The following is a 14,750-nucleotide window of genomic DNA, read 5'->3' as shown; positions in this document are numbered from 1 at the left end:
GCCACGGAAAATACATCTATGACATTTAATCACTGAGTGTTCAAGAGAAGGCAAAGCCCAGACACCAAGTAAGCCAGGTCCCCCTGAGGCAAACTCCAGAAGCTTTCCCGGGCCGTGAAACCAGCCAAGGAAGGCAAAATTCACCCACCCTCCAAAAGACGTTTGTGTTCCCATGCATGTTCCCCGCCCTGAGATAGCTTAGAACACGACTCTACCAACTACTTTTCATTTCCATTAACCTATTCCTGATTCTTTGATTCAAGGAAACTTGCCATCCTTAGCTCTTTGGATTATTTATGAGGTCTGATTTACAGTACAAAATTATACAGTGTACCGTAGTTAACACCTTGAAGGAAAAAATGCATTTTGTATTTCTTCTTTTTGGAGAGGCCCAAACACCCCTCCCCAGGGTTGGAGAGTGGAGGTAGGGTAATGGAACTCCCTCTCAGGCCTCTGAATATGGAGAAATTAAAAAGAATGGAATGGGGTTGAGGGAAGGAGGTATTAAGCAAACAAATGACTTATTTTTAATCCAGAGTTACCCATTTGGAGAGAGATACAGGGTTACATCCTAACAGTTCCTTTTTTAAAAATAAGTCATAAGTATGCTTATGCCCTAATAAGTTAGTGAATTTTCCCATTAAAATTAAAATTAAATAGAAGGCCATGGTAAATTACCCATTTCATTTCTCCTTCCAGATTTAAAAAAAAAAAAAGAGGCACTTTGTCACTTCTTACTGTGAGTGCACTTCAGCCTTAATACATGCATTTATGTCAAGGGGGCCATTTACACTGTTGCCTGCTGGAGTTTTTCTTCTTTCAACTTAGTAGGGAATATTTGTGATCTTTATTACCCCAAATAAATCTACAAAATGCCTTTTGCTTGAGGCCTTTTATTTTAATTTCAGATAAATAAATCACGTTAGGTTCCTGGCTGTCATATTAAGATAAGCATGGATCTAAAAAAATAACAAAAGTGTGTTTTAAGCTAAATGTCTTTAGATTAAATAGTAGTAAATTTCTCTGGGTGACCCCCAAATCGTATTGATGTTGGGATATTTTTTTTTGGTACTTTTGGAGTGCTTCTTGAAGAATATAAACCTGTTTAAACTAGAAGTGGAGTTTTTAAGTCATGTATGGGCCTACTTGTACAGTATTATTCAAATCCAAGCTTCTTGCAGTGGCAGTAAATCTATCTTTTAAGTACGAATATTTCCCCAGTTACATTAGGGATCAATTTTATATCTTTGTTGGTTAATAGTGACTCCATCTATACAGCGGTTTATTTATTAACTATAAAGATCCTAGTCCTGAATTTCTCATCATCCTCTGTACTGTTAGAGCTTAAAGTCTTAAAGACAATTCAAATTCAATGTATTCCATTACTGACTCTTCATCAGCCCTCACTCTAATTCCACTCCTAATCAAGCCTTCATTCAAAATGCCATCTCCTCTGGGAAGCCTTCTTTGGACTTCTGCAGGACAGAGTCTCCTAAAATGTGTTTTATAGAACCCCCTCTATCCCTCAAAGCCCCAGTGGAATAATCTTGATAAATGTGAAATGTTTCTTGCAAACAAGGTTTAGAGTGAAGACGAAGGGATAAACTCCCAAGGTTAGGACCTAAATATGTGTTCTCTGATGGATTAAAGAACAGTGGGCAGATTTGATAAGAAACAGGAAATCACAGATAGAAAGTGAGTACAGAGTTTTACCCTGACCCTTTTTGTGTCTCCTTGCCCCAGAAAACCTGGATTCAAATTCTAGGCATCCCCTAATTGGACACATGCATATCACATACAGGTCACCTAAGTAAACTACAATGAAGATCGATCCTAAGGTGCCAGGTGAGATCTTCTGGGTGATCTGGTTCAATCAAACCAGATGCCTTTCTGGACTTAGTTCTACTAAACCCTGTTGTTGCTGGAAAAAAAGGTTCTTGGAAGACAGTGATGTTGTTTCATCAGGGGCTTCATGGTTATGAGAAGAAGCCTGAACACTCCCTTGCTTCTCTAAAGTAGGACCAGCAGTCTATAATAAGTATCCTTTGGTGGACAGCTTATCCCATAGCTCTCCCTACCACTGTTCAGGAATAACATAACCATTGAAGCATGTGGCAATACCCAATTTCGAGAGCCCTGGTTTCATCTCCCTTGTGCTGGACAGAGGGCATAGCTGAGAGTCCAGACTCTCATCTTGGCAGGGGTCTGGGACTGTCTGCATCTCTGAAACAATTCCTGGTGGGTAATTGGGGAGTGACATTTGATGGGTTTCCAGGGTGGCTCTGGGGTCTGCACTTGGCTGAGAATACAGCTATGATTTAGAAATTCATCCCAAGGGTTGAGAACAGGGAAAGATAATGTGAGGCACGCTAGCCCTGGTCTCCTTTGACCTCAGCAGGGTGAATCAGGGATGCAGAACAGGAAACCATGTGCTGTTATTGAGCTGGCATAGCGTGATGTTTTGCTTTCAGAGCTTTTATTGCTATTACAGCGCACTGAGCTCTCTCTTTGTTTGCTACACATTCTCTCCCCAAGAGACAGCCTCTTTTTCTCTTGAGGGATTTAAAAAACAAATCATAGTTCTTATTTTATTCAGTGTCCACCATTAAGAATTCATGCAGAGCAATTTTACTTGTTGCCAATTAAGAGCTCCCAGTGGAGGTCTATGATTACAGTTAAGGCAACCTGTTTAATACTTGGCGTCTCCTTAGTCTACATAAATTAACCCCATGAGGATAGAGGCATGCTAATTCTTAAGATGCCTGGATGATAGGATTCTAAGATCCAGGATACACAGAAAGTACATCTTCAAGAGGCTCTGGGCCTGACTGCTCAGAGAGCATGTCGGCTTTTGCTTCTTACCTGTATTTTACAACTACAAGATAATGTCTAGATAACATTTTAGCAAAGAATATTTCTTCCTCAAGGATAGAATAATGGCATGTGGCCTCCCAGCAAGCAATTTCTCTCTCTCGATTTAGAGCTGGAGGGAACTTTAGAGGCACCAGGACCATTAACCTCTAGCTAAAAATGTATAGATATATCAAAATTATGGAGAGCATGAATGAGCATTCTGAGCATGGATCATTTTATTTCAATGTTCACTCTACTTAGTTAAGACATATTTGAATCATAAGGAGAATGAAAGCAAAGTTTTTACCCAATGTTTTCCCATTTCTGTTGTTAGAATAAGAATCACATGCAAGCCAGAAACGAAAGGTAAAATTCCATTTTAAAAAGCTTGGATATGTAAAAGTAATTATCATTTTTTTTGCTAGAAGGAATGAGCCTTAGAGGATCTTCTTCTAACTAGGGACTACACATGCTTTAAAATTTAGTCTTTTACTCCCCCTGGTGATGTAGGAAACCATCAGTTCCCCCGCCTCAGGAAGCAAGTGTTAAGTCTTTTACTTGGGCAAACAGTTTGTAATCAGTAGTTTAGATTCTTGGAAGTTTGTACTGAGGCTTTGACTTCCCCTCAGGAAATTAGTGAGGAACTTGGGATTGAGGTTTCTACAGGTTGACTTTCCCCTTTTACCAACAACCCAGACTCTTTTCCCCTTTTACCAACAACTCATTGCTAGATGCCCTTAAGTCACCCAGCCCAGTACCAGTGAAGCAGGTGGTACAAGTCATATGTATTCTATATTTGGATAGCAGTTAGACAGATCACCACTTCCCTCGATATGTTCCTTGCAACCTTAGAGTAGATGCTCTAAGACAGATAGGATTTGGAGTTTTATTTTTAAAGTAAAAAATGAAATTTTATATCCAATATTTGCATATATGCAGCACATGTTAGCAGGATTAATGGCTCTGAGAAATTCTACAATTAAAACAAAATGTTTAAGCCTTGGTTTTACCTAAAATTTTTAAAATTTATTTGACCATGGAGTACCTTCATTTTCCTTAAAATATCTATGACATAGTGATGCAGAGTATTGGTGTTCCTTGGAATATACTCAGGAAAATGCTTGCATAGATTATTTAGACCACTGATGCTCAACTGGGAGAGGAGATGACTTTGTCCCTTAGGGAACCCTTGAAATATGCCCAGAGACATTTTTGTTGTCACAACTGACGGATACTACTTGCAGGTGGTGTAGAAGCCAGGGATCATCCTAAACATCCTCCCTTATGATGAAGAACTGTCTGGCCTCAAATGTCGACAGTGCCTTGGTTGAGAAACCCTAGTGCAGATATAGCTTGTTCAAATGAGGCTTAGGTGATCTGGAATCTGTGGTTGGTAGCTGGCACTCTGCATTCAGTAGATTTTGTCATTTGATTTTGATCATGCAGACCTACTTACTCATTCTTCGTTACCTTAAGGCTTTTGATAAAACTGTCACCAATTTGACTTATGAACACTTGAAATAAAGATGCTAACAGTCCTTTCCTGAAACAAACCCCTCCTTGCCTGGGGACCAAACCAATTGCCCTTATAACACTAATAAATTAGCCACAAGATTAGAAATTAAGGTTCAGGAGTCATGCAGCCAGAGGCCACAAGATTCCTCACATCTCCAGTTGTTCCTGTGGGTAACATCATTATGGTAAAACCAAAGATTGGTATTTGAGGTGTTTTTCAGACCCTGCATTCTCGTGGATCAACTGGCACCACCCAGAATGGTGAACTGGCTCATCAGGTCTTGCAGCCCCCACCCGGGAACTGACTCAGCGCAAGAAGACAGCTTCGACTACCTATGAATTCCTCCCGACACAACCAATCAGCACTCTCAGCACTCCCCATTCTCTAACATCCCCACTCCCACCACCAAACTATCTTTTAAAAACTATGGCCTCTGAATCTCGGAGGAGGCTGATTTGGGTAGTAGTAAAACTCCAGTCTCCCATTAACACAAAAAGAAAGAATATCTGAAGTGAATACTTTGACATTATCTAGTTGAGCTACTGGCAAGTTGTTAGATTGTTACATTAGTTATTTCTACTCATAGGTTCTTTGAAGCTTTGTATGACATATGTATTATGTAGCTGTATCATTGCATAATAAATATTTAAATGTTATTTAAAAACATGTGTTTTATAAATGCAATATAGTATTCCAGACACTGTTTCATAATCTCAGTGCTGAGTAATCTTAAATACTAGCTATATTAATACCTTCTTTTCACAAATAAGAAAACTCCGTTTCAGAGATGTTATCCAGCAGCCAGTTTATGCAGGCCAGATAAGAGTCCAAGTCCCCAAAACCTCCAGTCTAGTTTTCTTCCTATTGTACAGTATTATGCTGCTCTCATTTTTTTATATATAATTTTACATTTGTGGCTTGAAAGTAATTTCAATGCCATAAGCATTCATAAATTCAATTTGTATTTTCCACCTGTCTGTTTATTCTAAACTCTTAATATGAGGCCGCAAATGGATAAAGATTTTTTATCACTTGTTAGGAGGGACATTTTCAGCACTTTTTTCTTATGTTTCTTGTCACAAATATATTTAGCCAAATCAGAAATAGCAACAACTGATATAAAAAAATTCTTTTTCTCCTAATATTAACTTTTCACATTAGAACAAATAAAAGTACAGGAAATTATGGTTGTGTTTCAACCTGAACTAGTATACAGGTTGTCGCAGTGTGTGTGTGTGTGTGTGTGTGTGTGTATGTGTATGTGTGTTTTTTAAATCAAGCAGGGAGATACAGAGCACATTAAACTCACCCCGACTTATACTCAAGTCTTAGACTAAGTTCTAGATTCTGAATCCATTCTCTTCTTTAGATGAATTCTCAGTTTTCCTCTTTAGAAAGGATTTGTTGCTATCAAAAAGACAATTGAGCTTTTAAAGGACTGCTCATTGCTAGACAGTTATTTATGAACTCCATAAATTCCTTTGCAACTTGTAAACCCAGAGATAGATTATAGGTCTATTTCAGCAGAATATTAGACAGGACCCCAAAATAACCAGTTATCTCAAGAGTGTTATTGCAATATATTTTTGTGTCACAGCAGATGGTTATGCTATAAGAACCAACTAAAGTCGGTTGAAGACTAGCAGCCCCCTCCATGAAGGAAAGGAAACTTTTTAATCTTTGCGCTTAGTCCTGTATTATTTATCCAAGTCTTATTCATCAAGTGGCAACAAGAGTATGCCTTGTTTCAAGCATGCTTCTGATCAGTCCTCAAAGGTGGTAACCATAAATTAATCCTGACCACAATTATTATTGGAAGATCTAGATATTCAGAACTTGACTCTAAGTTATAAGTTAGCTCCAGTATAAATGGAAGGCCATCAGGTAACATTAGCGGCAATGACAAATAGCCCACTCCATGACAATGGTAGCAGCCACAAATCAAAGGCATATAAAATCAGAGAAGGAGCCTATACTGATTTATGGGAGCATTTGTTTAACTTCAGGCAATCTGGTTGTGCTTGTGAACATGACATGCTATTCCTATGATCCCCTGTATATCATAGATTCTATTCTAACTTATGAACAAGCATTTAAAAATTTAATAACAACCAGAAAGGATTTCCTGCATTGTTCACTGTCACTCACATATTCTTCTCTAAAAACAATTTGGCTACAGTTGTTGTTATGATACTGTAATAACCACCATAAAACCTGTCACTTTCAGTCAGTGAAGTCAGGATCTGTTGGCAAAAATGTAATCAAAAGTAGTTTCATGATTCAATAAATAGTATATAAATCTGTTATTATTGGGGTTCATTTTCTTTCAATACCACCCATTTCCATCTTCTCACTGGAATTATTCTGATTATCCAGGTGTCATTATTACCTTCTATTGTCATTTAAATGGAGCATCTTTATTAGATCCTCTGACGCTATATATAAGGCTTTGCTTCCTCAGCAGTAATAATTCCATTTCTGAAGGAAAATGGAAGTAACTGTACACAAAATTCTAAGCTCTCACTTTATGTTAACTCCATGCATGAAATGGAATTTTAATTTAATCACATCTGAGAAGACCTAGGTTTTTATTAGCTACCTCAAGAAAGTAAGAAAAATAGCCCTTTCCACGCAGGTTTTTTTGGTTCACAGAGCCCATGAAACCATTCATCTATAATAATGCATGTAAGATACACTTACTAACCAAATTAAACTCTAAATTTCTTTCATCAGATGACATTCATTATTTTTTGTAAATTTCTCTTTTGGAAGATGGGAAAAATAAAATGTTCTATATAAATAGTTGAAATAAAACATTACATCAGTTATACAGCTTTAAAAATATACTTTCCAAGAGATCTATGGAAGATATAATTAAAAGGATACAATCATACATATATTATTGTTGATTTAATTAATACTTTGGTTCACAAAAGAAAACTATCAGAATCAGGTTATAGTTCTCAAAGACAAATCTAGTAAATATTGCATCAATTACATAAAATTAACTGGTGTGCATCATAACGCATGTATACATATGTAACAAACCTGCACGTTGTGCACATGTACCCTAGAACTTAAAGTATAATTAAAAAAAAAAAATAAATAAATAAATAAAAATTAACTGGTGTGTCCATTAGTGTCAAACAGACTTCATTGCATTTCTGTTGTATCCTACCAGCAGTTTTTCTATGTATAGAAATAGAATATTCTATATTACTATAATCAGAGGTCTGTCTTCTGGTATAAAAACGAATATATGAATACGAGAAATTAAAATATATAGCACTTTACCCAAGACCTAGAACGCCTGAAAGAAGATAAATTTTGAGGTTATTAGAATTTTTACAGTGGTGCAACAAGAACAGGCAACCCGGCCTGGTGAGGAGCCCCATGGTGATGGATTTGGATGAGGTCTACCAAGAAAACAAGAGAGTCAGTAAATATTTACCTGCCATCTCTGTGTACAGAGAGAGCACTCTCCCCATGCTGCAGGGAGATGAAAAGAAATAAAGGGGCCAGGCCCGGTGGCTCAAACCTGTAATCTCAGCACTTTGGGAGTCCAAGGCAGGTGGATCACCTGAGGTCAGGAGTTCGAGACCAGCCTGGCCAACATGGTGAAACACTGTCTCTACTAAAAAGACAAAAAAAATTAGCAGGGCGTGGTGGTGGGCACCTGTAATCCCAGCTAGATGGGAGGCCGAGGCAGGAGAACTGCTTGAACCAGGGAGGTGGAGGTTGCAGTGAGCCAAGATCCTGCCATAGCACTCCAGCCTGGGCAACAAGAATATCTCTGTCTCAATAATAAATAAATAAATAAATAAATAAATAAATGACTTTAGGGGCTTACTGAGGGTTGGTGAGACAAATCTACTTAATAAAACAACTTCGGTACAATGTGAGGCATCATGTAATTAAGCACCAGTATATTTATTTCAAAAAGTAAGAGCTATAGGAACTTCAAAAAAGAAATTTAAGTTCTACAGTAGCACCTACAAAAAACATAATGGCATGTGCCCTAAGAACCTAAATAATAATATTACAACCATCTTTGCCACTCTCAATTCCTAAGAGGCCCCAAGGAATAACTAACTTGAGAATATGACTTGTGTGATATTAATCTACCATTTCTAATATGCATGCAGAAATATTCTCAGACATTTTCCTTACCTAGTGTCAGAACCCTCCATGTAGAATAAAAACTAAATATTGGATAGCTGTACAACAGCATTATGAAAATATTCTCCTTTAATATGAAGAGAAGCAGGACTTTGAAGCGGCCATGTTCTACTTTTTAACTAGAGAAAAACTTAAATAAATCTTGAAGCAAGCAAGGATCAAATAATTTGGGCTCTAGCTTCCACATTCCAACTTTGCCATTCCAAGATGAGAGTTTCTTAGAATCTAACAGTTTGTGGCGAGACAAGGACGTAGTATATATTCTGTAGTCTAACTGAAATATTTCAGATCAACAAAGCTCTAAAGGATATGCTACCTGAGCAAGCAAATAACAACATGAATTGAACTCACCTCCAGAGACTCCTGTGTTGCTCCTCGAGCTGAGTCAGCAAATGCTCAATGTATTTATTGGAGTCCATGTATTCCTGCACAAGCAGACGAAGACAGATGAAAACTCACTACGACAGTCCCCGCCATCCTAAGACTCTGACTTTATCTCTACAGGGAGTATTTTTGACAACATTATCCCTAGTTCCCTTCCGGTTCTAGAATTCTCTGCTTCTATGACTTACAATCATATGTAAATACTATTTTTTCATATCCTATGATAGTTTTGTAAACAAATCACAGAAGAGAACTGTCATTACACTGAGTCAGCATTACAGTCCTCTTATTCACAGAAAAAAGGCCTCAATTTCATAGTCATCTAAACTGGAGTCTGTGTTCTACTATATATAAATGTTTCTCCCAATCATAGAAAAAGAAAATAGACAAAACGGTTCTTGATTTTACTGGTCTTATGACAGTCATGTTCCAACAAAAGTAATGTTTTCAAACTATATAGAATGTTTTACATAAATATAATATATACCCATATTCACTGGGCACTTGTATACACTAATGGACATGTCCATTTTTCTTCAACTCCATATATACACACAAAACGGTATATTTGCTTTTTTTTATTCTTAAACATAAATCTTTGGCTTCTAAAAAGACCTGAAAGGTATGGTGTATTCTGCTCTATAGAAACGTATATGTAAATTTATTTCTCTAAATCAAACTATTTTCCTGAAACGTAGCTGAAAAAAAATTAAAGAATTCATGTGTCACATGAGAAGCAGAAACATCCATAGGTGATTACAATGGATTTAATTTGTGATTTCTGCATATGAGGCTCATATGCAATGGTGTTTCCTTTGCTAATCTGGAGCAAATACAACCTATACAAATTCTTTTATATTGTTTTCCTCAGAATCTGGTATTTTATTCCCTTTCTGTTTAGAGGTCTACCCTGCAGGCCTCTGCTTCTACATTATAGCAGCCTTTGATGGAACAGTATGCAATGATTTCAATGTTAAGGCACCCATGAAAGCTACTGTTCCATTTCCATAGATTTGAAATAAACTGGGAACTTTGATTAACAGTGACGTTTTTCTTTCAGAAATATAGGTTTCTTATGAAATGCTACACATAATGCACTGCTCTTATACAAATATTCACTATAATAAGGTGAAGGGCTGGGAGAAAGACAGGAGTTGATCCCATATAATGGAAAGGGACCAGTCCTGATTTCTTTTGATCCTGGATCTACCCATGTGGCCTTGAAAAGCCTTTTTTACCTTCCCAAAATGTTTGTTAGACTAGAGGGTATACTAAGTCCTTGTCTAGCTAAAAACTGTTATGATTCTAAGATACTGTAATTCTGTTATAGATAATTAGCTAAGAAGTTTTATGCTTATTGAATAAACATTTATTTTCAGGTGACTACTGAAAAGTTATTTAAACAAGAACACTGGGAATGTTAAAAACAAAGCAGAAAGCTCTGCTACTGCAGGAAGTTGCAACATACATGGTTATGCTTTTAAGTGTCCTGATCAAGGCTAAACCATGATTTAGAATACTTGACACTATCAAATACATGAATTCTCAAATATGTTCAGCCAAGAAAAACTAAATACATTGTTCCCAAGTAGAAATAAATGTACAGATCTTAAAGTTATTCATTTTTTCTTCATTTAACAACTATTTTTAAACATCTGTTAGATGCCAAGAGCTGTTCTAAGTGCTGCAGATACGGTAATCACCAAGAGGGGGAAAGCCACTGCCCGCAAGGAGCTTACAGTCTGTCAAAGGGGATATACGAAATAAGTGAACACATTGGTTTCATATTGGTTACATGCTATGAAGTAAACAGGTAATAGGAAAGACTTTGGGAGGAGCAGCTATGTCGCGTGAGGACTCCGGAAGAAGACTCCGACCAAGTGATATTTGAGCTAAGACTTGGAAGAGGAGAAGGAAACCATGCAGAGAAAAGGGAGCCAGACACTACACGCAGAGAAAACGCCATATGCAAAGGTCCTGAAATGTGCTGCTGGAGGAACAGAAGGAAGCTAGTGGGTGCTGGGAACAGGGACTCAGGGATGCTGGGTCTAAAAGGAAGTTGGAGAGGTAGGCAGGACCAAATCATGTGCAAGCCTTAGAAAGCAGCTTGGACCTGTCATTTTGTTCTTTCTGATTATCTCAAGTCAGAGGTTGAAGCTGAAAGGTGTAGTGATGACAAATAAGACTTTAGTATCAAAGAGACTTAGGTTCAAATCCTGGTTTTGATACTTACTAGCTATGTTCCCGTGGTCACATTATTAAATCTCTCTAAGCCTTAGTTTCTTCATCTTCGTCAGAGGGATAAATAATGCTTCATTTATGGAGGCATTGTAAGTGTTAAACAAGAAGTTTAAGTACACATATACCATCATGACTGCCAAATAGCAAGCATGGCCTTTTTCAGAGTATTATATACCTCTTTTCAAAAGGAAGATCACTTTACAAGGCGAAGGCATTATTCATTTTCTCTTCTCTTGCCAAACTTCAGGACTTTTAAGTGTACAGTTCTTAGGTTATAGACACTAAATATTAGAATAGGCAGTTAGGCAGAGATTGATAATACTGATCTCTAATCTGAATGTAGTTGTCACTGGCTTGTGATTTCAAAGTTATTTCAAATAAAAATACTAGCTGCTTCCATTGAAACTACCTTTATCCTATTTTCCATATAAACAACTATGATGACAAATCTTAAACCACTTAAAAATGGGAAACTAAGATTATTGATTCTTCATCCCTCTTTTCAGCTTTATTTTTTCTCTATGGCACTCTTACTTCCAACATTCAATATATTTTACTTATTTATTAAGGTATTGCCTCAGTATAAGGCTAACACAAATGGATTGGGAAAAGAGACACGAATCTTACATATATTTTTTGTTAAGTGAAATTGTTTTTGCTCAACCTGAAATAACTTAAGAAGTACCTTCATGCCTGCATCATTTCTGGACCCTGAACTGGAAAAGTTAGTTACCTAATGTGAAAACAGTATCATAGGATTATAAAATAGGATTACTCCTAGGGGGAATTTTGTGGATCCCTTTGGAGATTAACTCCAAGAAAACAATGGAGGGTGGTAGCACTGGGGCTGGCAGTGGTTAAGAGGAAACTATGGTCACCATAAATAAAATGCTATTGGCACAGTGGCTGCAATAGCTTTGGGAGCAAGTACATACAGGGGGTTATTGTACAGAGACTTCAGTATCCCAGCATGCCTGCAAAGGTGAAAGAAGAGGTCCAGATAGATTTTTTCAGAGTAAACTGAAAAAATGCAACATGGAACCCATGAACAAGTGCTGTAGGACAAGAGAGAGAACACAATCCCTAATCATAAAAGAGGGTGTGACTCTGAAATTTATTTACATAAGAAAGATATGAAAGCATTTTAGAAAGAGCCTCAGACATGCTGACTAGTATCCAGAAAGATGTGGTCTCTGACACATGTGAAGAAAGATTTTTTTTAATGTTGAGATGAAAAGACAGCAGAATTAGATTTTAAAAGATAATAGGGTGAGCAGCCAAGATAATAAAATGACATAAAATAAAGACGGGGCTGAGTGAGCTAAGAATTTCAGGGCAACATACACTGTACTGGCAGAATCGAAACTTATTTATTGCTGTCCTGTGATTTTTAATATGAGGTGACTCTCCCTACCATGAAATGGTGCTTCAGAGAAAGCAGGCAACAGGTTTTGGTGTATTGGCACTGAATTGTTCATACAGATGAAAGTCTATTTCTCAATATCTCATTTGGAAAACAATCAAATTCCCCAAACCAGGCCAGGTACTTACATACTCCTCTTCTCCTATTTCTACAGTATAAGTCAATTAGTATATGTATCATTCAGTTAGTGAAGAGTAAGCATGCTGTAATCTAGGGAGAAAAAATAAACACCCATATCCACATATTCCTTGATGTCAGTGTTCACTATTCCTAACATATGATCTATGAAAAATATCAATTTCCCAAACCTTGCTTTGTTCAGCATGCAACTTCCTACCTCATTCAGCACAAAGATACTATTAAACTATTGTTACTAACTTGATGAACATCCTATTCTACTGGTTTCTGTTAGAATTACGAAACCTACCTTAGATACAATAAACAGTAGAATTGACAATGAAAACTTACATACAGTCCTGAGGAGGATAAACTTAATCTGTAACTACATTAAGAAACAAAGGATAAGGATGAAAATTAATGCAGACATGATTGATAAAAAGGCCAGAAAATATCAGTTTGTCAAACAATGATAGCATTTGAGGACTTGAGAAGATTTGAAATGCAAACAACAAACAAAGGGATAAAGAAATATTTCAGCACAGGGGAAAAAATAAGGACGTGATTATGCACATCAAAAGGACTCATCACTTTCCAGGTAGAGTTAATGGAAAACAATCCACACATCTATTGGCACAAGAGTTGAAGAAAAAAAAGGGGGGACTTGTTTGAATGCTTATAGCTCAACAAGGAGCAAAACCACATAGCTCCACAGCTTCCAGCCACCCCAAATGCCCATTGAAATTAGTTTATAGACAAACCATAAATATTATTCCCAATTAAGTAGCTCCTATATAACAAAGCAACAGAAAGATATTCTCAGGCATTCATGAATTCATAAAATACAGGACCTATGTCTTTCGATTAAAAACTTAAAGATGCATATGTGTATAACTAAAAGGTGTCTGTGTGCAGGTAAGTATTTGTACATATGCATGTATATCTATGCACATATGTAATACCTGAGCAAAGAATAAAAAATATGGAATTCACAATATAAAAAGAGGCTTCAAAAGAAGTTAATCCAGCCAAAAAGATGTTTTAAAAAGTAATTATAAAATAAACATAAAATCCCAGAAAGAAAAAGTAGAATATACATTATCTATTTTTGTGATAGGCAGAAGGAGGACAAGAGGGAAAGAAAGAGGGAACTGTTAATAGAAGGGTGCATAAATCACTTTGAATATAGGGGAGGAAATCATTGTTCTATTTTTGACTTGATAATAAAAAATGCTTAAGTATAAAGGTGTGTTTTGCCTGTGTATGTACAATTGCAGAAAGCAATTTGGTGATACATGTTATGATTTTAAGATATCCGTGCCCTTTTGATCTAGAAACTCCCTGTCTAGAAATCAGCCTGAGGAAATAATCAGATGAAAGCAAATGATATTCATCGAAATATTATTTGTGACAACATGAAAAGACTGGGTATGTCTTATTTTCCAAAACTATAGAAATAATTAGAATAAAGCATGCTTTCTTCATTCGAAGAAATACAATTCTTAAACTTTGTAAAGAATATATAATAAGCTAGAAAACAGTGTAATGCTAAGTGAAAGAAGGATAAAAACCTGCATAATCCCTCTTATCACAATTTAGAAAATATATATGAAAGATTAAAAATAAAACCCTACAGTAAATGGTAATATTATGGGCTAATTTAATTTTCTTCTGTATGTTTTTTCTTTGTCTATAGTTTTAAAAAACTATATGCTCATTATAAAAATTTAAAGTAATGGATACTATATAGAAAAATACAGTCCCAGAAAATAATGTCCATGAAGATTTGATTATAAATTTTAGAAAGCTTGATCTGAAATACCACAAGGAAACCATTTCCTTTATATTATTCTAAAGCTAGGTTCGTGTTTGAAACAATGAACCCCCCCTGTCCACTTGCCCTCGTTAGTGTTCTGATAAAAGCATTTCACCAAAGTTAGGATTAAGGGGGCTGAAGGCGGGGAGCACCAAGTTACACCAAGTCATATTTTATGTTTTAAAAATTTTACAAAGGTACAGCATTAAAAAGACATCTGT

The 14,750-nt window shown here is 36.5% G+C and overlaps 1 protein-coding gene across 1 annotated transcript in view; it reads right to left on the bottom strand.

Annotated features, from left to right (window-relative positions):
• The window catches only part of NCKAP5 (NCK associated protein 5), a 998,748-nt gene that overhangs the window by 617,638 nt on the left and 366,360 nt on the right, over positions 1–14,750 (bottom strand). The window contains exon 3 of the mRNA XM_058434310.1: positions 8,900–8,973. Within this exon, the coding sequence (XP_058290293.1) occupies positions 8,900–8,973 (74 nt within the window). The remainder of the gene's footprint in view (positions 1–8,899; positions 8,974–14,750) is intronic.

Source organism: Hylobates moloch, unplaced genomic scaffold (assembly GCF_009828535.3).
Source record: "Hylobates moloch isolate HMO894 unplaced genomic scaffold, HMol_V3 SCAFFOLD_24, whole genome shotgun sequence".
NCBI classification, from domain to species: domain Eukaryota; kingdom Metazoa; phylum Chordata; class Mammalia; order Primates; family Hylobatidae; genus Hylobates; species Hylobates moloch.
Note: the sequence above shows the minus strand (reverse complement) of the source record. Positions and strands in the feature narration are given on the sequence as shown.